Below are 21,951 nucleotides of genomic sequence, written 5' to 3'. Positions count from 1 at the left end.
GGATCTTGGAGTCCTAGTGGACAACCATTTAAATATGAGCCAGCCGTGTTCCACAGCTGCCAAAAAAGCCAACACAGTTCTAGGCTGCAATGAACAGAGGGATAGAATCAAGATCACGTGAAGTGTTAATACCACTTTATAATGCCTTGGTAAAGCCACACTTGGAATACTGCATCCAGTTTTGGTCGCCACGATGTAGAAAAGATGTGGAGACTCTAGAAAGAGTGCAGACAAGAGGAACAAAGAGGATTAGGGGACTGACAGCTAAAATATATGAAGAACAGTTGCAGGAACTGGGTATGTCTAGTTTAAGAAAAGAAGGACTAGGGGAGACATGATAGCAGTCTTCCAATATCTCAGGGGTTGCCACAAAGAAGAGGAAGTCAATCTATTCTCCAAGCACCTGAGGGCAGAACAAGAAGCAATGGGTGGAAACTAATCAAGGAGAGAAACAACTTAGAACTAAGGAGAAATTTCCTGACAGTTAGAACAATTAATCAGTGGAACAGCTTGCCTCCAGAAGTTGTGGGTCCTCCAACACTGGATATGTTTAAGAAGATGTTGGATAAGCATTTGTCTGAAGTGGTGTAGGGTTTCCTGCCTAGGCAGGGGGTTGGACTAGAAGACCTTCAAGGTCCCTTCCAACTCTACTATTCTATTCTATTTTGGATACCCAGCTTCTTTGAAGGAAGTAGTAAGCAAACACAGATACAAAATGATTTTATTGTAGTAGTAGTAGCTGTTAAACATGATTTTCTAACCACCTAGCTGAAATCAGATTGAGGAGCGGAATATTGCTTAGTAATATTAATAACCAAAACCACAATCACAATGGGAGATCTTTTTTTTTGTCTCTTTCAAAACTTGAACTGACAAGGCTGCCCTGTTTCCCAGCCCCCTTACTACAAAATTTCTCACCGAGCCCTGCCATTTGATCAAGCATCATTTCACGTCTAATTGTGATGAACCCGTGTTGTTTGTGCATTTCAGGAAGTGGCTAAAAAGATGAACTTAGACATGAGGAAAACTTCCTCTCTCTGGAAAGATAAGACACTAGTGGAAATCAACATTGCAGTCCTGTACAGTTTCCAGGTACTGGCAGATAATTTCATTAAAAAAAACAATAGCCGTTTGTTACAAATACACAATCTTCGGAATGCTGTAACGGTAAGTCCTCATTTACTGACTGTAATTGGGACTGGCAACCTTGGCACTATATGAAACTGCAGCTATGTTGTGGCGTGTCGGCTGCTGGTCCCTCCAGCAGCAATAGCAATAGAAGTTAGACTTATATACCGCTTCATAGGGCTTTCAGCCCTCTCTAAGCAGTTTACAGAGTCAGCATATTGCCCCCACAGTCTGGGTCCTCATTTCGCCCACCTCAGAAGGATGGAAGGCTGAGTCAACCTTGAGCCAGTGAGATTTGAACCGCTGAACTGCAGATAACAGTCAGCTGAAGTGGCCTGCAGTACTGCACCCTAACCACTGCGCCACCTCGGCTCTTTTTACAGAATCAGAGGAGGAAGAGGAGGAGGTGTGGGAGTCAGGGTCAGCATCAAGGCAACCTGAGAACTCCGAGGGAGAAGAGGGAATGGAGCTGGCAGAGTGAGAGAGAGACAGAGGGGGGCCTGGTCCGTCAGCCCTCAGATGGAGAGTCTAGAGGTGGCTGATGAGGAAGAGGAGGAACAGCTGAGTCCAGTGCCTGATGCTTGGATGCACAGAAGGCAGAGGAGAGGAGAGCAGCAGAAATCTATGAGCCGGTCCTTGAGATGGAAGAACCACCACTACTAGCGAAGCCCCACCCTAGCTCTGGGTTTAAAAGGCAGGGGGTGGAGATAAATAGATATGGCAGACAATTATTCATCTTTGGGCTGGGCAGGCTTGTTACCGTGCGGTGAGAGAGGAAACTTTTTGCCGGCGGCTGCTGGCACTCCTAATTAAAGGAATGTTTGAGTTCACTTCAGAAGATTTGCTGTGTTTGGGAAGCTGGGTCAGAACAAGCTATGATTGTAATAACCAATACCTTGAATTCTCCCCAAAGTGCTTTTTCCAAAGGCAACTGGACTACTTCATGGTTTTCTTTTCTTGAAAACGTCCAGTGGCCTTTGGAAAAAGCACTTTTGGGACAACCACGACTGAGAATCTTGAACTGAATTGGTTCATACTGCTTGGTCCAGTGGTGGGATTCAGCCAGTTCACACCTATTCGGGAGAACCGGTTGGTAACTTTCTAAGCAGTTTGGAGAACCGGTTGTTGGAAGAAATCTTTTGTTTTTCCCCACTTTCCAGGGCTAATTCCTCTAGGGAAGGCAGGAAGGAAACATTCTGGTGTTGTTTCTAGCCTAATCTTTATTGCCCTGCTTACAGAAACTGCCTCTCCAGTTAACCCTTATTACCATTGTAACAACTAAGGCGAAGTGCCCATCGACCTGAGTGACATTGACTTGGCCACGCCCACATGATCACATGACAACCGAGCCCCACCTACCCAGCTGGTCATTAGGGCAGAGAACTGGTTGGTAAATTATTTGAATCCCACCACTGGCGTGAACTAAGTCCTAAAATGCTGCATTTGTTTAGGTGGCGTTTGTGATCACATTTATAGCGTTTCCCCCTTCTCTCTCTACAGAGTGACAAGGTGACCATTGTGGATCATCACTCAGCCACCGAGTCCTTCATCAAACACATGGAGAATGAACATCATTGCCGAGGAGGTTGTCCAGCCGACTGGGTGTGGATTGTCCCGCCCATGTCTGGAAGCATCACCCCTGTCTTCCACCAGGAAATGCTCAACTATAGACTTACACCGTCCTTTGAGTATCAGGTGCCAGTTCAGTTCAGATTTCAGCTAATGTTTGGGGATGGAGAACATAGAATAAGAGAGTTTTAAAGGAGGTCTTGTAGGTGTCAGCATTCCAAGTATCATGTAGAATTAAATCAGAGTCCAAAGCAAAACGATCCTTAAAGTTCCAATTTAATAGATCAGACATCTTGGCATAATGCTATGAAATCCCAATTCTGGAAGTTACATCAGAATCCCACCCAGTTAAAAGTTCATGATCTTGTCCCCACACCCACAATCCATCACATGGTCCAATCTTCTTCTTCCACGCTAGCACCTACGCCCAGCTGCTTCCGATCAGGTGCAAAGGTGCAGAGACAAAAGATGACCTTGAGCTTCTAGAAAGGAATTTTTTATTTTGAAAACAACACATTCTACCCCTTGCTATTCCGCCCCCCCCTTAATGAGAGTGTGGCAAGCCAAAGATTCTTAAAGGAACCGCTGCAGGCCTGACAGTAGGTCTTCTAATCCAACCCCCTGCAAGCAGGAGACCCTCTACCATTTCAGACAAGTGACTGTCCAGTCTCTTCTTAAAAGAAATTTATCCTAGGTTGCTTCTCTCCTTGATTAGTTTCCATCCATTGCTTCTTGTCCTGCCTTCTGGTGCTTTGGAAAATAGCTTGACGCCCTCTTCTTTGTGGCAGCCCCTCAAATACTGGAACACTGCTATCATATCTTCCCTAGTCCTTCTTTTCACTAGACTCGACGTACCCATTTCCATTCTTCATCTGACTTAGACTCCAGATCCCTGATAATTTTTTGTTGCTGTTCTCTGCACCCTTTCTAGAGTCTCAACATCTTTTTTTTATATTGTGGTGACCAAAACTGGATGCAATATTCCGAAGTGTGGCCATACTAAGGCTTTGTAACTAAATCAAAGCAATTGATGCTACCTGCAATTGGGGCCATTCACAGTGGTAGTGACGTTGTCAACTCGCCTTCGGGAAGTGAGGGGAGCCGAATGTCAACTCACAAAGCACCTCCATGTCTGTTATCGAGTTGACATGGGCGGAAGGTGGGGGACACATTCCACACATGCCTTCAGCTAGTTGTCGGATCTCAAGTTACCACAGCAGGCTTGTGAGGTGTGGAATTTTGCAGCTTGCTAGAGCACCTCATTGGATAATGTGATTTATGACACAGACTGAGGGGAGGGGGGAAATGGGCAAAGTTCAGCCATAACATACGTGAGGTCAGATCTGACTCCACTTGGGTAATTGCCAAAATGTTGCTCCTAATAAATACCTGAATTTCTTTTGAAACTTGGCTCGAGGCTCATAAATTAATTAGGGCATCTTTCAAAAACTTGACAGACGTCTTGGAGGTAATGACATTCCATGTTCTGGTGCCTCTGCAGGTTTTGTTTTATGGAAAAAAGATGAAAATGAGTGTTGCATTCAACCCAAACGTGGTATTATTCTTGTTGTTAACTACCCAGAGTCACTTCCTTGAGATGGCCACATGCATTGATTGAATAAGTAAATAAAATTTGCATTCCCAGAACAGGGATGGGGAGGCCTACCATAGGTGAGAGAAAGTTCAGAAGTAAGGCAGAGTATGAATTGGTAAAATAGTATTAAACATATTGATACCCTGTTTCCCTGAAAATAAGACCTCCCCGCATAATAAGCCCAATTGGGCTTTTTAATGCATGCGCTAAAATAAGCCCTCCCTGAAAATACTGCAACACAGGAGGAGCCATGAGGTGACCCCACTCGTCGCCTCCTGAATCTCAAAAATAATAAGACCTCCCCGAAAATAAGGCCAAGTGCTTATTTCGGGGGTCAAAAGAAGTCTTATTTTGGGGAAAACATGGTATATAAAGGAATATTTTATAATTATTAATACATTTATTAAGGTTATAAGTTGGAAGACAAAAACTACGTATATGTAATTGCATTGTTATTGTTAACTGTGTAAAAATGTATACGCCCAGTCATTACACTGTCCACAAAATATGTTGGTTGTTAAAGGAAAACTGCAAATAAAACATATACAAAAAAAAATAAGAAGAAGTAGGGCAGCACTTACAAAAGCACTCGGAGGTTTCCTAATAAGAAACTAAAATTACTAGGGAAAGCCGCAATTAATAACCGAAATGGTTACAGAAGGCTTTTCCCGCTGGCGGAGACTAAATTTATGCAGGAAATTGATATAGACGGATGGGATTTGCACTTAATTATTGCGAGCTGCTGCCGTTGTTGGGCTGTGCTAAGGCTGGAGGGAACTGTGCGTTTGCCTAATTTGAAAATCATAATTTTTTTTGCCAGGAAAAGTCTGCTCTGATATTCTTCCATTCTCTTGCCAGAAATATTGCACAGCCAGTGGGGGACTTTGGGGAAGCTCCAGAAGCCTCTGGCTTCCCTGCCAAGCCGGGGACCCTTTTCAAGCCCCCTCCCCTCTTCCAGTACATGAGACCCCAGCTCTATATAAGTGAACTATAAGATTTTCTGTAAGGAGCATTTTTAGTCCCGTGCCGTTGACCAAAATATGGAGGTTACAGTACTTGAGTCGATTAAAGACTACATTTGGGAGCAAGAGAGAACAAAGCACCGTTAAAGTGCCAGTTTGGTCTACAGGTTAAGGCACCAGGCTAAAAAAATGGGAGACTATGAGTTCAAACCCTGCCTTAGCCATGAAAGCCAGCTGGGCGACTTTGGGCCATTGACCAGGAGGCTGGGAGTTCTAGTCCTGCCTTAGCCATGAAAGCCAGCTGGGCGACTTTGGGCCATTGACCAGGAGGCTGGGAGTTCTAATCCTGCCTTAGCCATGAAAGCCAGCTGGGCGACTTTGGGCCATTGATCAGGAGGCTGGGAGTTCTAGTCCTGCCTTAGCCATGAAAGCCAACTGGGTGGCTTTTGGGCCATTGACCAGGAGGCTGGGAGTTCCAGTCCTGCCAGCCATGAAAGCCAGCTGGGCGACTTTGGGCCATTGACCAGGAGGCTGGGAGTTCCAGTCCTGCCAGCCATGAAAGCCAGCTGGGTGGCTTTTGGGCCATTGACCAGGAGGCTGGGAGTTCTAGTCCATGCCTTAGCCATGAAAGCCAGCTGGGTGACTTTGGGCCAGTCCCACTCTCTCAGCTCAATTCATCACAAGGGGTTGTTGTGGGGAAAATAGGAGAAGGAATGTGTTTTGGATATATTTGCCACCTTGAGTTACTTGTAAAAACCGTAAAGGCTAGATACAAATCAGTAAATAAAATAAAAAATTATATGCAATTAACAGGGTGAAATAGTTGTCTGGTTAGGACTTCTGGTGACTTATATGTTAATATAAAACCATTTCTCTTTGCATAGGGTTGGAATTTAATTAGTTCATGATTTAGCCCTCTGTGTGACCATAGACCTATCCTACTCATCATCCTCTTTTAATGACCCCATAATCCCTTGTGAGGTGGAGTCTGGGCAACTGATTGGCGCTAGTAGAGCATTTGAATGGCCAGATTCCCTTCCTGTTGCCAATGCGGAGTTTTGTTCAGCAGATATATTCCCAGAGAAATATCTGCCTCTACCTAGGATTGAACTCATAGCCTCCTGATCGTGAGGTGAGAGCTCCACCTCTCTAGGCCACCGCACCACTCCATCCTACTGACCCTAGTTAATTCTAGAGGGCCGGATTAAGTTTGCTGCAGTGACGCAGATGTGATTTAGAATTCAACTCCTGAACAATACCCCAAAAGGCTATTGAAGCTACATTTGGACATGGTAGATTCTTGACGTCATCCTTAGATTCAGTTTTTCTCTTTTAACTGGAATTCTTTTTCTCTCCTTCCAGCCTGACCCTTGGAACACACACATCTGGAAAGGGGCCAACGGCACCCCCACCAAGAAGAGAGCAATTGGCTTTAAAAAATTAGCTAAGTAAGTATGAGCAGCCATACCGTTACATTTCCCTGTGTGTAACACAGTTTTTTCAGGGACACGGTGGCTCAGCGGCTAAGATGCTGAGCTTGTTGATCAGAAAGGTTGGAAGTTTGGCGGGTCGAATCCCTAGCACCATGTAACGGAGTGAGCTCCCATTACTTGTCCCAGCTTCTGCCAACCTAGCAGTTCGGAAGCACGTAAAAAATGCAAGTAAAAAATAGGAACTACCTTTGGTGGGAAGGGAACAGCGTTCCGTGCGCCTTCGGCGTTGAATCATGCCGGCCACATGACCATGGAGATGTCTTTGGACAGCGCTGGCTCTTCAGCTTTGAAACAGAGATGAGCACCGCCCCCTAGAGTCGGGAACAAGTAGCACGCAAATACAAGGGGAACCTCTACCTTTATCCTTAGCACAGTTTTAGACGTGCTGTTAAAACTTTAAGCAGTCTACTAACTGCACGTTTCACGGATGACACTTAAACACTGAAAATCCTGGTGGACTAACTTCAGTTTAACCGGACAAAGAGGGGAAAATGTAGCTTTTAAAAGGCTGTGCAAAAATTGGATCTGAAGCTGAAAGATTGAATTTATCCCTTCGGGGGATTCAATTCATCGAGCTGGGCGCTCCCAAATCAGTGTGATAATTCGATTCCTCCATGAGAGATTGTTCCCCCCCCCCCGAATCACCTCAATGATTCGACTTGATTTAATTCATTGAATTAATGGTTTGAATAAGCTCAGAGATCTGATCTGGGATTTTGTGGGATTCACAAACTGCAATCCAATTTATAGATAACAATGAACGGCTTTTAATTGATTTAGATTAAATTGAATTGAACTGTCATTCAGACTGAAGTTTTGTTCCAGCCATATCTGCTTTCCAGTCCTGATTCCATCTACTTTCAGCCTCATTACTGTTGACGTGACATTTAGGTCAAAAACATAATTTGATCCTTGACCCTATCATTTCTGATTACCTTTTCATCGGTACCTGTTAAGATTTTATCTAATTCAGTCATTTTATCGTAAAAACCCTCCTTTTTTTGATCTTCATTATATCTAGAATGTATTTGCACATATGAATGCCAATTAACTTCAATACCTTCCTGTTTCAAATCTTGTATAGATTTGAGTTCACCCTCTGTATTTAATAATTCCGCATATCTAACTTTTTGCATATTATTGAATATGAAAAAGCTTCAATGGTTGATATCCAGACTGGAATTTTTAAATAGTGTAGCCTCTTAATCTTCTCCCAGGTTAATAACAAAGCCTCTCTTATATGGTGCCTCATAAAATAACCATGTGCTTTAGTTCCCTTATACCATAAGAAAGCATGCCATCCCAACAGCAAGTCATGTCCCTCTAGATCAGTGTTTCTCAACCTTGGCAACTTGAAGATGTCTGGACTTCAACTCCCAGAATTCCCCAGCCAGCGAATATGTGTCCAGGATCCTCCACCTCCTCCAGGGCCAACTCATAAGACCCCTCGCTGTCGGAGTCTGGCGGCAGCTCCAACGGCTCCTGCTGGGCCACAACATAAAACTATGCTTTTTTCATCGAATAGAGCCAAGGATCGTTTTTAGTTAGAAGTTCAAGTCGTGGGCAGTGGGACAGCAGTGTTCCAAGCATTGGCCTCCCCAGTGCAGTATCAAGTGCTACAATGCTCAGGAGAACTTTCCAAGGCCATGCGTTTATTTTCTTTTCATCTCCCGCACAGAGCAGTCAAGTTCTCTGCGAAGCTGATGGGACAAGCAATGGCGAAGCGGGTCAAAGCAACCATCCTCTACGCCACAGAAACGGGGAAATCCCAGGTCTATGCAAAAACTCTTTGTGAAATCTTCAAGCATGCCTTTGATGCCAAGGTAAGGACCCTCAGCTTGCTTGGGCAACTCCCGGAGACCACAAGAGTGAATGGCCCAAGAAACACTGCCATTCCCAACAAGTTAAGAGCTGTCCTAATTATTTGAGGCTGAAATACAAAGTTCTCTTAGACCAGCCTTGAAAATCCTCCCTTTGTGTTTTGGGCAACAATCCTTTTGGGATTGTTTAATTATTTCTTTAGGTCAATTAAAGTTTGCAACTCATCCAAAGTGAAGTTCCCTGATTTGTTGTTTCATTTGGCGATGTAGGAGATGACCAGGCCGAGAGCGAGGGAGGCATCAAAGGCCTCATCAGTCTTGCGTCCCTTTGCGCTGGGCCTAAATCCAGCCCGCCCCCTTGAATTTCCTTCCTTATCTCCCGCTCATTTCCCTTGACTGTTAGTGGTTCAGGTTCTCGTAGAGAGCTTACGCATGCAATAAAGCTTTATATTTGAACGGCTTGAATTTCCTGGTTTCCCCAGCATTTGACAGGGAAAAGGAAAGAACGCAGATGCAAATTGAGCTTTTAAAAAATGGCCATTTGAATCATTAAAAAAAAAGGAAAGTGACGGAGCGAAGCCAGCTATTTTTTAAACAGTATGCCGCAATCTGGCAGCCCTTTCTCTGTGGTTTTGTGCTTTTAGAGTCCCTTGGACTCCTGGGAAGAAACATTGTCCAACTGTCGCCCACAAATGTCCATATCGGTGCATATTTGCAGTTACAGAATACTAGAGTTGGGGGGTCTTCTCATCCAGCCCGCTGCTCAAGCAGGAGACCTCATACCATTCTGAACAAATGGCTATCCGGTATCTCCTTGAAAACCTCCAGAGATGGAGTACCCACAACTTCTGGAGGCCAGCCTGTTCCATTGCAGTTGGTGGCTTTCAAACCTTGTTCTTCTGAAACCACCAGTTTTATCTTTCCAGGTGACGTCAATGGATGAGTACGACATCGTTCACCTGGAACATGAAACCTTAGTTCTGGTGGTCACGAGCACCTTCGGCAACGGGGACCCTCCAGAGAATGGAGAGGTAGGAAGGGAGGCTGGCTGACCCTTGGCAGCTCCTGGTAATACATGTATCAACCCTATCATGTCTGTTCTATTTCTGCCAGCAAAGTCTACATTATCCATACTGAAATGGATTGAGACCATCTCTGATGGTTAAACCATCTTGTTCTGACCTAGGCTTCATGAGACAGTACAAAGCACATGCTTAGTCCCCAAAACCCTCTTTTAATTTCAACGGCTGTGAATCATGTACATTCACAGCCCTTAGTGAGTCACAAATAGTTTGTAAAGAGTCCGACAGAAGTCTGCCAAAGTCTTTCGGGATAAGGCTGATAAGCACACCTGCCTTTATCTCCCTTGAAACGCTATCGAAGACCTCATTGGCAATTAGCTTTGCAGGCCACACAGAGCACAGAGTCAAAACGAAGCTTCAGAATTTAAACCGACCAGAACGAACAAAGTTGCTTCCTGCAAAGGCTCCTTTTTATGTCTTATGGGCCAATCCTCTCCAAGCCTTACTCCCAAGTTGCCTCTTTTTTCTTAGCTATTCTTGCCTTCTGGCAACTCTGTGCATGCACACACAGGGAACAGGCTCCTCCTGTTCCTCTGCCTCGCTGATGTCTGATTCAGCTTCTGATTCCGGAGGCTCTGGAGGCAGCACATAACTCCCAGATGTCCTTGGCCCCCTCTCTGCCTCTGACGCAGAGCCCTCGTCCGAGCCTTCCCCAGACTCCAGGATTTGCCCATGTTCCTCCCCAACTCCCCACTGTCCGACTCTGCTGCCAGCTCCGCAGACCACAACACATCCCTTCCCCAGCTGTTTTTCCACAGCATATTTCATTTGGTTACTGATTTGACCTAATTTCTAGATTTGTACAATATGTTGAGCCAGCAGCTCACCCAATAAGCTGAACTGGCAAAATGCATTGGCTTGCATAGACATCACACACTAAGCACAGTTTACAATGTGCTAAAGGTCTCTCTTAGTTTTTTTTTTTTTGTCAGTATTTCCAACCCTTGAAACTTTAAGACAAGTGTTGACCTCAACTCCCAAAACTCATGCATGGCCGGCAGGGAAATCTGGGAGTTGAAGTCCACACATCTTGAGAATGAGAAACAGTGATGTATGCTAAGTCAGTGGTGTCAAACTTGACTTCATTGAGGGCTGCCTCAGGGTTGTGTTTGACCTCAGAGGGCCGGAGGGGGGTGGTCAGGGTGGGCGTGGCATCACTTGTTTCAGTACACTTGTGGTAGCCAAGTGCTAAGGCAGGATTTCCATGAGACCCTCACCCACTCTCATTATAATCTCCTTCCTTCCTTTTCCTCTTTTTCCTTCCCTCTTCATTCTCCTTTCTTCTTCCTTCCCCTTTCCTTCTTTTTCCTTCCCTCTTCATTCTCCTTTCTTCCTCCTTCCCCTTTCCTTCTTTTTCCTTCCTCGCTCTCTTCCCCCTCTTCCCTTCTTTTTCTTTGTCTTTCTCCTTTCTCCTTTCCTGTCTCTTCTTGCATGCTCAAAGGCAAAAGAGAAAACATTCCTCCTTTGGTTTTGTTTTTAGTTGGTTGTGCTAGCCCTCCACCAGTGAAAAGGCAAGGCGATGCAGGAGGCTGTCTCAGCTGAAAATGGGGCATGGGAAGTACATGGGACACACACACACACACACACACACACACATACACACACACACACCAAGCTCCATTTTCGCTGGCAGAGGCACCGCAGATCAGTCCTTTGCTGTTTCCAGGCCAGCCCCATGGGCCAGATCTAAGCACCCCATGGGCTGGATCCATGCCTTGAGTTTGACACTCCTGCGCTAAGTGCACATTTAAAAAAAAAATCATTTTGGACAATTGCAAAGCTGGTCTTTTCAATTTTTTAAAAGAACCTGTCATTTTTCAGACCTTGAGGGGGGGAATAATCTTGCAGCTGCTCTAAGAGTTATATTCATTCTGACCAATCTGTTTCTTAAAACAGACCCGTTTTTTTTAAGGCTGCTTTGAAAGCTGGAGTAATGACAGGAAGTCTTTAATTAACGGTAGGAAGATCCCAACAGCCTGAAGCCTGCTGTGCATTGTCTAAAATTATTTTTGAGGTGTCCCTGGCCCTAATGGGATGAATCTTTCTTCCCTTTCTCCCTCAGAAATTCGGGTGTGCCTTGATGGAGATGAAAAACCCAAACTCCAGCTTAGAAGAGAGCAGGTAAGTTTAATGTGACGAGATTACTTAATAGAATTCCTTTGAACTGTTTCTTTGATTTTCCATTCTTCCTTCTTATGCGCTGGCCCTGTAGGTGGGGTTATAAGAATTCCAGTCCACTCCCAATAAATTTGCAGATTTCCTGGGTGGTCTTTTGTTGGCAGATAAAAACCTTAAAATAACTCTTGCTAAGTTTGTAACTGTAGCTAGCAGACTCTGCACTTTGCTAACAGCAAAGGGGTTTAAGCAAATCAACTTCTTTTTATTACGTGCCTCAGACAGCTTACTGTCTGGGACTCAATAGAATAGAATAGAATAGAATAGAACAGAATAGAACAGAATAGAACAGAATAGAACAGAATAGAACAGAATAGAATAACAGAGTTAGAAGGGACCCTGGAGGTCTTCTAGTCCAACCCCCTGCTTAGGCAGGAAACCCTACACCACTGAGTCACTTCTCCAGCATTCAAAGCAACCAAGGGACTCAATGCAGGAGTCTTCTCCAGCACCAGAGTTCAAAGGCCTCCATTCTTTGGCGCTCAGCCTTCCTTATGGTCCAACCTTCACAGCCGTCCATTGCAACTGGGAAAACCAGAGCCTTGACTAGACGCACTTTTGATTGGCAGGGTGATGTCTCTGCTTTTTAGTCTGCTGTCTAGATTTGCCATCACTTTCCTCCCCAGGAGCAAGCCTCTTTTAATTTCTTGGCTGCAGTCCCCATCTGCGGTCATCTTGGAGCCCGAGAAAATAAAATCTGTCACCACTTCCATTTCTTCCCTATCTATTTGCCAGGAATTGAAAGGTCCGGATGCCATGATCTTAGTTTTCTTAATATTGAGTTTCAAGCCAACCTTTGCATTCTCCTTCTTCACCCGCATCAAGAGGCTCTTTAGCTCCTGTTAGGTTTCTTCCAATTAGAGTGGTATCATCTGCATATCTGAGGTTGTTGATATATCTCCTGGCAATCTTAATTCCAACTTTTGATTCCTCTAGCATTACATTTCTCCAACAGTGGAATGCCACATTTCTCTCTGTCGTTTCATTCCCCGATTAACACATTAAACAGGGTTTTTTTTAGATTTGTAAATGACACTGAACCATAAGTAAAAACAAGGCTTTTAAACCTGCAAGATGCAGAAAAACCTCCCTAGTTTATCATGCTGTACAAACACAACCAGTTGTTCAGAGCATAATAAAAATGTGCAAACTTAGCCTATGATTTTTTTTAAAGTATTTAATAATTACATCATTCTGCCACTAGATGTCAGGTTTGTACCACATTTCTTTGATTAGTTTCTTTCAGCCAATTCGTTTTAGCGGTAAGTTTATTTTTCCTTTTCACTGTCCTTTTCTATTTTGCTGCATTTCCTTTGTTGTGTTTTGTTTTGTTTTTTAAAATCCTAATATATTCTTGACAGTTTATAATTATTTTGTCTTTGGTTGTTTTCGTGGGCCTTGTGCCCTTAGAATTTGGAAAGGATGGAACTATTTTAAAGAAACATCAAAACATTTCTTACACATACCTACTCAGAAAGTTGGGTTCAAGAACACTTGCCACCAAATAAGCAACTCCTAGGGACTTCCAATCTGTAATATTTAATGTGGCAGAAGGGGGAAAAATATTCAAACCATGACTGGGGAGTTAATAAACTTAACCAAATGCAGTTTTTGGTTGAGTTGAAATCTCTCAGCAAATGGATCAAATTTACGTTTCGTCCCAGTTTAGCTTTCTATTTTATGTCGTGCTGCTAGTGATGTCTTGTTCAAAGGGGAGTTTGGCACACCACAGATATGGGACAGTGGAATCAGATTTATTTCACTCTTGTCTCGCTTTAGAGCCTGTTGCAAATGCTTTTTTTTAGAAGATTTTTTTTTTAATTTTAAGTCAGGAATTTTGATCGTAGGTCTTTAGCAATACCACTTAGACTTACAGACTGCTTCATAGTGCTTTACAGGCCTCTCTAATCAGTTTACAGTCAGCATGTTGCCCACAACAAACTGGAAGGAAGGAAGGGAGGGAGGGAGGGAGGGAGGGAGGGAGGGAGGGAGGGAGGGAGGGAGGGAGGGAGGGAGGAAGGAAGGAAGGAAGGAAGGAAGGAAGGAATAGCAATAGCCCTTAGACTTATATATCATTTCACCGTGCTTTACGGTCCCCTCTAAGCGGTTTACAGAGTCAGCCTCTTGCCCCCAACAATCTGTGAAGGAAGGAAGGAAGGAAGGAAGGAAGGAAGGAAGGAAGGAAGGAAGGAAGGAAGGAAGGAAGGAAGGAAGAACAATAGCTCTTAGACTTGTATATCACTTCACAGTGCTTTACAGCCCCCTTTAAACAGTTTACAGAGTCAGCCTCTTGCCTTCAACAATCTGGGTCCTCATTTTACCAACCTTGGAAAGATGGAAAGCTGAGTCTACCTTGAGCCGGTTAAGATCGAACTGCTGGCAGTTGGCGGAATTAGCCTACAATTCTGCATTCCAAACCACTGCGCCACCAGGACTCTTATACATTTTTGTACATTTTTGGACCTTAACAGGCAAATATCTATCTGGAATACACTCACAAAGGATAGCATAGCGTTGACTCTTCCTTGCTCCTTGGTTGCTTTAATTCTCCGCCCTGTTTGCAGAAGCTACAAAGTGCGCTTCAACAGCGTCTCCTCTTATTCGGATGCCCGGAAGTCTTCTACCGATGGACCTGAAGCCAGGGACAACTTTGAGAGCGCTGGTCCTCTAGCCAACGTCAGGTGAGCAGAGAAGCTACGAGGGGCTGCAGAAAACCAGCCTCTCCAGCCCATTTGGGGTGAAGGAGAATGGGCCCATTGAGACCGTTGGTCCATAATTTTCCCCATGTGGTTTGTCTCGCCTCGGCCCCATCGTGTCTCTTTGTCCAGTAATACATTATCCGTTGCAAGCTTGTTGGGCCTGTTGCAATTCCACCCGAGCCTCTATAGCCAGGCTGTTTGAGGGTGAGCCAAGATGGCATTCGTGACTGTGGCACAAGGCCTCGCCCTACTTCGCCCAATCTTAGCAATCCCTTGCTTTGTCCTGTTGCCACTTCTCAGACTCTGGACTCCTAGACTCCAGAGGAGGAGGAAGAGGAGGAGGAGGAGGAGGAGGAGGAGGAGGAGGAGGAGGAGGAGGAGGAGGAGGAGGAGGAGGAGGAGAAGGAGAAGGAGAAGGAGAAGGAGAAGGAGAAGGAGAAGGAGAAGGAGGAGGAGACGACACAGATAACATGACTTTGACTGTTGAAACAAACTGCGTCCCTCCTGCCTCCGTGTTGGCTCTGTTTGGATGCCAGAAGCTTGTGGTCACTTGTGCCTTGGCTTACTTTCTTGCAGGTTCTCCGTCTTTGGGCTGGGCTCACGGGCTTACCCTCACTTCTGCGCCTTTGCCCGTGCTGTGGACACCCTCCTGCAAGAGCTGGGTGGGGAACGGATCATGAGGATGGGCGAGGGGGATGAGCTGTGCGGTCAGGAGGAATCCTTCAGAACATGGGCCAAGAAAGTCTTCAAGGTAACCTACATTCAACCGGTGTTTCTTGTTTGGGTCTTTAAGAGAGGAGTTGATTTTGAAGAGGTTCCATCAGTCTCTACACAACAATGATCGGGGCAGATTTTCACCCCACCCTGCCCCATGAAAACCCGAACCTCCAGTTCTCTGCAGGAACCCAAATGAAAGAAAGCCCTCCCTACAGTTGAGACCCTCACCTTTGCTTGAAGGTGTTCTGACCTAGGCTTCCACAAAAAGCAACGAGCAACCAGATTCCTGGTCCCGACAAAACCCCTTTTATTAAACCAACGTGAATTCCTCTCATTCACATTCAGTAAACAGCCGAGTAAACAGTCCTTCAAAGGTGAATTTATTGGACGATGTGTAGAGTGAGTCGGGTGATGTGTAGCCATAATAACATTCTTCTTAGAAACTCAAGGTCATCTTTGTCTCTGCACCTGGCCGGATGTGGATGGGAGGAATCTGTCTCTGTGGCAGTGGAAGTTTGGGCCGTGGGATGGACTGGTGGGTGTTGGGCCAGGGTCTTGAACTTTCAACTGGGTGGGGAAAACCGGGAAGCTTTCGGATTCGGGTTTCCCCAGATGCGCCAACATCACATCTCTAATAAAGTGGAACTTTGAGGGAACCCAAGCCACGGAATTTTATTTCGTGTTTTTGGGAACCTTGGCATCCACCCTGTTTGAGAGGGGAGGGACATTCTGGTAAGATACTCCTCCCCCTCTCTGGGCCTTTCCTTGAGTGCTTGGTGTGTCCTGCAGGCAGCGTGTGACGTGTTCTGTGTGGGAGACGACGTCAACATCGAAAAAGCCAACAACTCCCTCATCAGCAACGACCGCAGCTGGAAGAGAAGCAAGTTCCGGCTAACCTACGTGGCCGAGGCCCCAGAGCTGACCCAAGGTACTATTTGGCAGGGGTGGGTTCCTGATAGTTCTAAGCTCTTCTATAGAAGAGGTTCCACAAATCTACCATGCTGTTTAGAAACGGTTCCAGCTTCCTACCCCCCGCCCGTCCGCACATCATCAAGATGAAGAACGAGAGGAGGAATTCTGGGAGTTGAAGTCCACAAGCCTTAAAGCTGTCAAATTTGAACACCCCTGGGCTGTTTTTTTCGAAAGGGTTAGGGGTGCAAGGATCTTGTAACTTGACAGCTTTAAGACTTGCAAACTTCAATGCCAGAGTTCCTGAGCCAACATGACTGGAGGAGGAATTCTGAGAGTTGAAGTCCACAAGTCTTAAAGTTACCCGCCCGAATGATGAGTGTTTGTTGTTTGCTATTTTATTACATGTTTTGTCCTACTGTCTGTATTCCCCTTTCCCAGTTTTTGTGTGAGCCGCCCTGAGTCCCCTCAGGGAAAAGGGCGGCCTACAAATTCTAATAAAATTCTAAATAAATTCTAAATTCTGTCAACTTTGAACACCCCTGAGGTTTTTTTTTTCTAAAGGGTTAGGAGGGCAAGGGTCTTGTAACTTGACAGCTTTAAGACTTGTGTGCTTGTGAGCCAACATTTTGGCTGCTAAGCAAGAGCGTTGTTAAGTGAGTTTCACCACATTTTACAAGTTGGCCATGCCCACCCAGTCACATGGCTAGCAAGCCACTCCCACCAGGTCACATGGCTGGAAAGCCACTCACACAAAGCAGGTCACACCTACAGAAGAGATTCTAAAAAATTTTGAAACCCACCACTGCATTCGGGCCTTCCTAAAGATGCTGTCCTCCAGATGTCTATGGAGAACCCCAGTCATCCAGGTCATGGTTGTCCCAAAGATGCTTTTTTCAAGAGGGAACTGGACTTTCTGGTTCTTCCTTGAAGACATTTCTCATCCAAGAAGCTTCCTCAGCTCTGACTGGACGGCGGTGGGAATGGAAGGATTTATATTCCTTGCAGACTGCTGGTCAGTGACCATCATCCACTATCCAGTCACCTATCTCCACTCTACAACACAGGGTCAACTCATAAAGTTAGGAAAGCACATTCCACTCATACCTTCAATGGCTAGAGTCGTATCTCAGATGACTGCAGGAGGCTTGGGAGGGGTGCACCTCATTGGGGAATGTGATTGATGACACAGATTGATGGGAGGGAAGGAACAGGGGTAAAGTTCACCTATAATTCAAATAAGGCTTAGATCTGCCTGCAATACGGTGCTGCCAAAATGGTGCTCCTAATAAACGACTGGTTTTCTTTTGAAACTTGGATCCAGGCCCATGAATCAATCAGGGCGTCTTTCGGAAACCTGACACACAGTCCATTCAACAGGTCCAAGAAGACACTACACCATGGGTGAAATTCAGCAGGTTCTGATAGGTTCTGGAGAACCGGTAGCGGAAATTTTGAATAGTTCAGAGAACCGGAAAATACCACCTCTGGCTGGCCCGAGAGTGGGGAGGGAATGGGGATTTTGCAGTATCCGTCCCCTGGCGTGGGGAGGGAATGGGATTTTGCAGTATCCTTCCCCTGGCGTGGGGAGGGAATGGGGATTTTGCAGTATCCTTCCCCTAGAGTGGGGAGGGAATGGAGATTTTGCAGTATCCTTCCCCTGGCATGGGGAGGGAATGGAGATTTTGCAGTATCCTTCCCCTGAAGTGGGGAGGGAATGGAGATTTTGCAGTATCCTTCCCCTGGAGAGAGGAGGGAATGGAGATTTTGCAGTATCCTTCCCCTGGAGTGAGGAGGGAATGGAGATTTTGCAGTATCCTTCCCCTGGAGTGTGGAGGGAATGGGGATTTTGCAGTATCCTTCCCCTGGAGTGAGGAGGGAATGAGGATTTTGCAGTATCCTTCCCCTGGAGTGAGGAGGGAATGGGGATTTTGCAGTATCCTTCCCCTGGAGTGAGGAGGGAATGGGGATTTTGCAGTATCCTTCCCCTGGAGTGAGGAGGGAATGGGGATTTTGCAGTATCCTTCCCCTGGAGTGTGGAGGGAATGGGGATTTTGCAGTATCCTTCCCCTGGAGTGGAGGGGGAATGAGGATTTTGCAGTATCCTTCCCCTGAAGTGGGGAGGGAATGGAGATTTTGCAGTATCCTTCCCCTGGAGAGAGGAGGGAATGGAGATTTTGCAGTATCCTTCCCCTGGAGTGTGGAGGGAATGGGGATTTTGCAGTATCCTTCCCCTGGAGTGAGGAGGGAATGAGGATTTTGCAGTATCCTTCCCCTGGAGTGAGGAGGGAATGGGGATTTTGCAGTATCCTTCCCCTGGAGTGAGGAGGGAATGGCGATTTTGCAGTATCCTTCCCCTGGAGTGGGGAAGGAATGGAGATTTTGCAGTATCCTTCCACTGCCATGCCCACCACGCCATAGCCAGAGAACCGGTAGTACAAAAAAATGAATTTCACCACTGCTCTACATCCATTTGCATGATTCAGGTGACCCTGAGGACACAGATAAACCTCCAGGTGGCCTCAATGGACTCTCTAAAAGAGTGCAAATGACCAGCTGTCCGCAAGGAGTATTAATCCTTCCATTTCCCACCCTCTTCAGTCAGTGCTGAAGAAGCTTCTTGGGTAAGAAGTGAAATGTCTTCAAAGAAAAGAAGCCAGAAAATCCAGTTGCCTCTTGAAAAAGCGCCTTTCTCTTCCATCCCTCGGAATCAATTGTGGCATTCCCAGCATTAGGCAGAAAGAACATGTGAGGGTCTTGTCTTCACTCTTCACTTCTCATTATCTACAGTGGCCTGGAAGCTTCTCGCACTTCCATTGACTTCCGTTGGAGGATTTTGTGTGTGTGGTTCCCAGGTTAGGTACAGTGGACAATCAAGGATGGGGGAGTGATAGAAAGGTGTGACAACAGAAAACAGTGTATACCACTTCACAGTGTTTTTACAGCCCTCTCTAAGGGGTTTACAGAGTCAGCCTTTTGCCCCCAACAATCTGGGTCCTCATTTTACCCTCCTCGGAAGGATGGAAGGCTGAGTCAACCTTGAACCTGTCAAGATTGAACTCCTTGCAGTGGGCAGAGTTAGCCTGAAATAACAATAGCATTTAGACTTATATACCAATTTACAATGCTTTGCAGCCCTCTCTAAGCGGTTTACAGAGTCAGCCTCTTGCCCCCCAACAATCTGGGTCCCCTCATTTTACTCACCTCCAAAGGATGGAAGGCTGAATCAACCTTGAGCCTGGTGGGATTCAAACTGCCAAATTGCAGCCAACCGGCTGTGAACCGGCAGGCAGCAGAAGTAGCCTGCAGTACTGCCCTCTAACCCTTGCGCCACCAAGGCTCATAATATGATTCCTCTTTCCGTCCCAGGTTTATACAGCATCCACAAAAAACGAGTGTACGCCGCTCGGCTGCTGGCCCGTCAGAATCTCCAAAGCCTCAAATCAAGGTAGGAATGGTAGAAAATGATCTACTCTCCAAAAAGGGGTGTGTGTCATATAAAGAGTTTTGCAAGGACTCCTACTGTGGCTCCCCCCTCTCCATCTAAACATCCGAGGCTAAAACATACAAGGAAGGGTTGCAAGAACTGGGCATGGCTAGTCTAGTGAAGAGAAGGACTAAGGGAGACAGGATAGCAGTCTTCCAATATTTGAGGGGCTGCCAAGGAGAGGAAGGGGTCAAGCTATTTTCCAAATTCCCCCAAGGCCAGAAAAGGAACAATGGATGGAAACTATAGCAATAGCAATAGCAATAGCAGTTAGACTTATATACCGCTTCATAGGGCTTTCAGCCCCCTCTAAGCGGTTTACAGAGTCAGCATATTGCCCCCACAGTCTGGGTCCTCATTTCACCCACCTCGGAAGGATGGAAGGCTGAGTCAACCTTGAGCCGGTGAGATTAGAACCGCTGAACTGCAGATAACAGTCAGCTGAAGTGGCCTGCAGTACTGCACCCTAACCACTGCGCCACCTCGGCTCTCTGACCAAACTGACCAAGGAGAGATTCAACCTGGAAATAAGGAGGAATTTCCTGACAGTGAGAGCAATCAACCCATGGAACAGAAGTTGCCTTCGGAAGTTGTGGGAGCTTCATCACTGGAGGCTTTCAAGAAGAGACTGGACTGCCCTCTGTCAGAAAGGGTGCAGGGTCTCCTGCTTGGGTGGTGGGGTTGGACTAGATGACCTACAAGGTCCCTTCCAACTCTCTTATTCTGTGTGCTTTTCAGTGTGCCGTTCTTGGTTTTGAAGACTGACTGTGTGTTCTTGAAACTTATTTTTAGCCGTTCCACCATTTTCTTGCGGCTTCATACGAACGGGCAGCAGGGGTTGCATTACCTGCCCGGAGACCACCTGGGAGTATTTCCAGGAAACCACGAAGATTTGGTCAACACCTTGATTGAAAGACTGGAGGATGCCCCGCCTACCAACCAGCTAGTAAAAGTCGAACTTCTGGAAGAGAGAACTACAGCTTTAGGTGAGAAGCCTTTGTGTCATCCTTCTTGTCTTTTTTTAACAAGTAAAAAAAAAAAGAACACAATTAGTGGACAGAAGGCAGAGGAGAGGAGAGCAGTGGGTCCTTGGAACGAAAGAGCTACCGCTGCTAGCGAAGCCCCACCCTAGCTCTGGGGATAAAAGGCAGGGGGCGGAGATGAATAGATGTGGCAGAGGAGAGGAGAGGAGAGGAGAGCAGTGGAAATCTATGGGCCAGTCCTTGGGACGGAAGAGCCACCGCTGCTAGCGAAGCCCCACTCTAGCTCTGGGGATAAAAGGCAGGGGGCGGAGATGAATAGATGTGGCAGACAACTATTCATCTCCCTGCTGGACAAACCTGTTAGCCTGTGGGATAAACTTTTTGCTGCAGCTGCCGTCATTCATAATAAAAAAATATTTGGAGTTCACAAATCAGAGGGATTGTCGTGTTTGGGGAGCTGGGTCAGAACGCAGGATCTAACATGAACTTGTGACGCTGGTTTTGAACCTCCAGGTACCATCAGCAACTGGACCAACGAGGACCGCATTCCCCCTTGTACCATATTCCAGGCGTTCAAATATTACCTGGACATCACTACCCCTCCCACACCCATTCTACTGCAACAGTTTGCCTTACTGGCCACCGACGAGAAGGAGAAGAAGCGCCTACAGGTTCTTAGCATGGTAAGAAAGTGGGGAAGAAGGTGGGCGATTAGCTCCCTCTCTTCCACAATGGCCAGAGCATCTGGGCAGGGATGGGCTTCAAAAATGGCCGCAACGTGTTAGCTGCTCTGTTGTTAGGTGGGCGTGGCCATGGTGGGTGTGGCCTAGTCAGCCTCCTGCACCACGGCGGGGTGCGTGGGTGTGTTTTTCGCCCTCCCCGGGCTCCTTAGGCTTTCCTCGAGCCTCCGGGAAGGTGAAAACTTCTGCCCCCACGCATGACCTTGGGACACAGCAACGGTCATAAGTATGAATCAGTTGCCAAACATCTGAATTTTGATTGTGTGACCATGGGAGATGCAACAATTGACCTGGTGCGGCATTTGTAGCGTGTGAAAGATGGCCGTAAGTCACTTTTTTCAAGTGCCGTTGTAGCTTTGAATGGTCACTAAATGAACTTCGTAAGTCGAGGACTATCCTAGTTCTTTCTGTTCACCCATTTTCTATATAACAACTTAGATTTTTAAAATAATAATACCTTGTTTCCCCCAAAACAATACAGGGTCTTATTTTCTTTTGACCTGCCCAAAATAAGCATTTGGCCTTATTTTCGGGGAGGTCTTATTATTTTTGAGGTGCAGGAGGCGGCGAGTGGGGTCACCTCATGGCTGCTG

At 46.1% G+C, this 21,951-nt stretch overlaps 1 protein-coding gene across 2 annotated transcripts in view; it reads left to right on the top strand.

Moving 5' to 3' along the window:
* NOS1 (nitric oxide synthase 1) overlaps positions 1-21,951 on the top strand; it is a 123,217-nt gene that overhangs the window by 84,608 nt on the left and 16,658 nt on the right. For both annotated transcript variants that reach the window (XM_087705675.1, XM_087705676.1), the window contains exons 11-22: positions 991-1,092; positions 2,629-2,823; positions 6,616-6,701; positions 8,425-8,569; positions 9,493-9,597; positions 11,711-11,769; positions 14,388-14,504; positions 15,099-15,273; positions 16,029-16,167; positions 19,518-19,596; positions 20,428-20,621; positions 21,132-21,301. In XM_087705675.1, the coding sequence (XP_087561801.1) occupies positions 991-1,092; positions 2,629-2,823; positions 6,616-6,701; positions 8,425-8,569; positions 9,493-9,597; positions 11,711-11,769; positions 14,388-14,504; positions 15,099-15,273; positions 16,029-16,167; positions 19,518-19,596; positions 20,428-20,621; positions 21,132-21,301 (1,566 nt within the window). The remainder of the gene's footprint in view (positions 1-990; positions 1,093-2,628; positions 2,824-6,615; positions 6,702-8,424; positions 8,570-9,492; positions 9,598-11,710; positions 11,770-14,387; positions 14,505-15,098; positions 15,274-16,028; positions 16,168-19,517; positions 19,597-20,427; positions 20,622-21,131; positions 21,302-21,951) is intronic.

This window comes from Thamnophis sirtalis, unplaced genomic scaffold, assembly GCF_051295495.1.
Source record: "Thamnophis sirtalis isolate CommonGarterSnake01/CBP01778 unplaced genomic scaffold, rThaSir2_p1.2 scaffold_2, whole genome shotgun sequence".
NCBI lineage: Eukaryota > Metazoa > Chordata > Lepidosauria > Squamata > Natricidae > Thamnophis > Thamnophis sirtalis.
The sequence above is the reverse complement of the archived record's forward strand: the minus strand, read 5'-3'. Positions and strand labels throughout refer to the sequence as shown.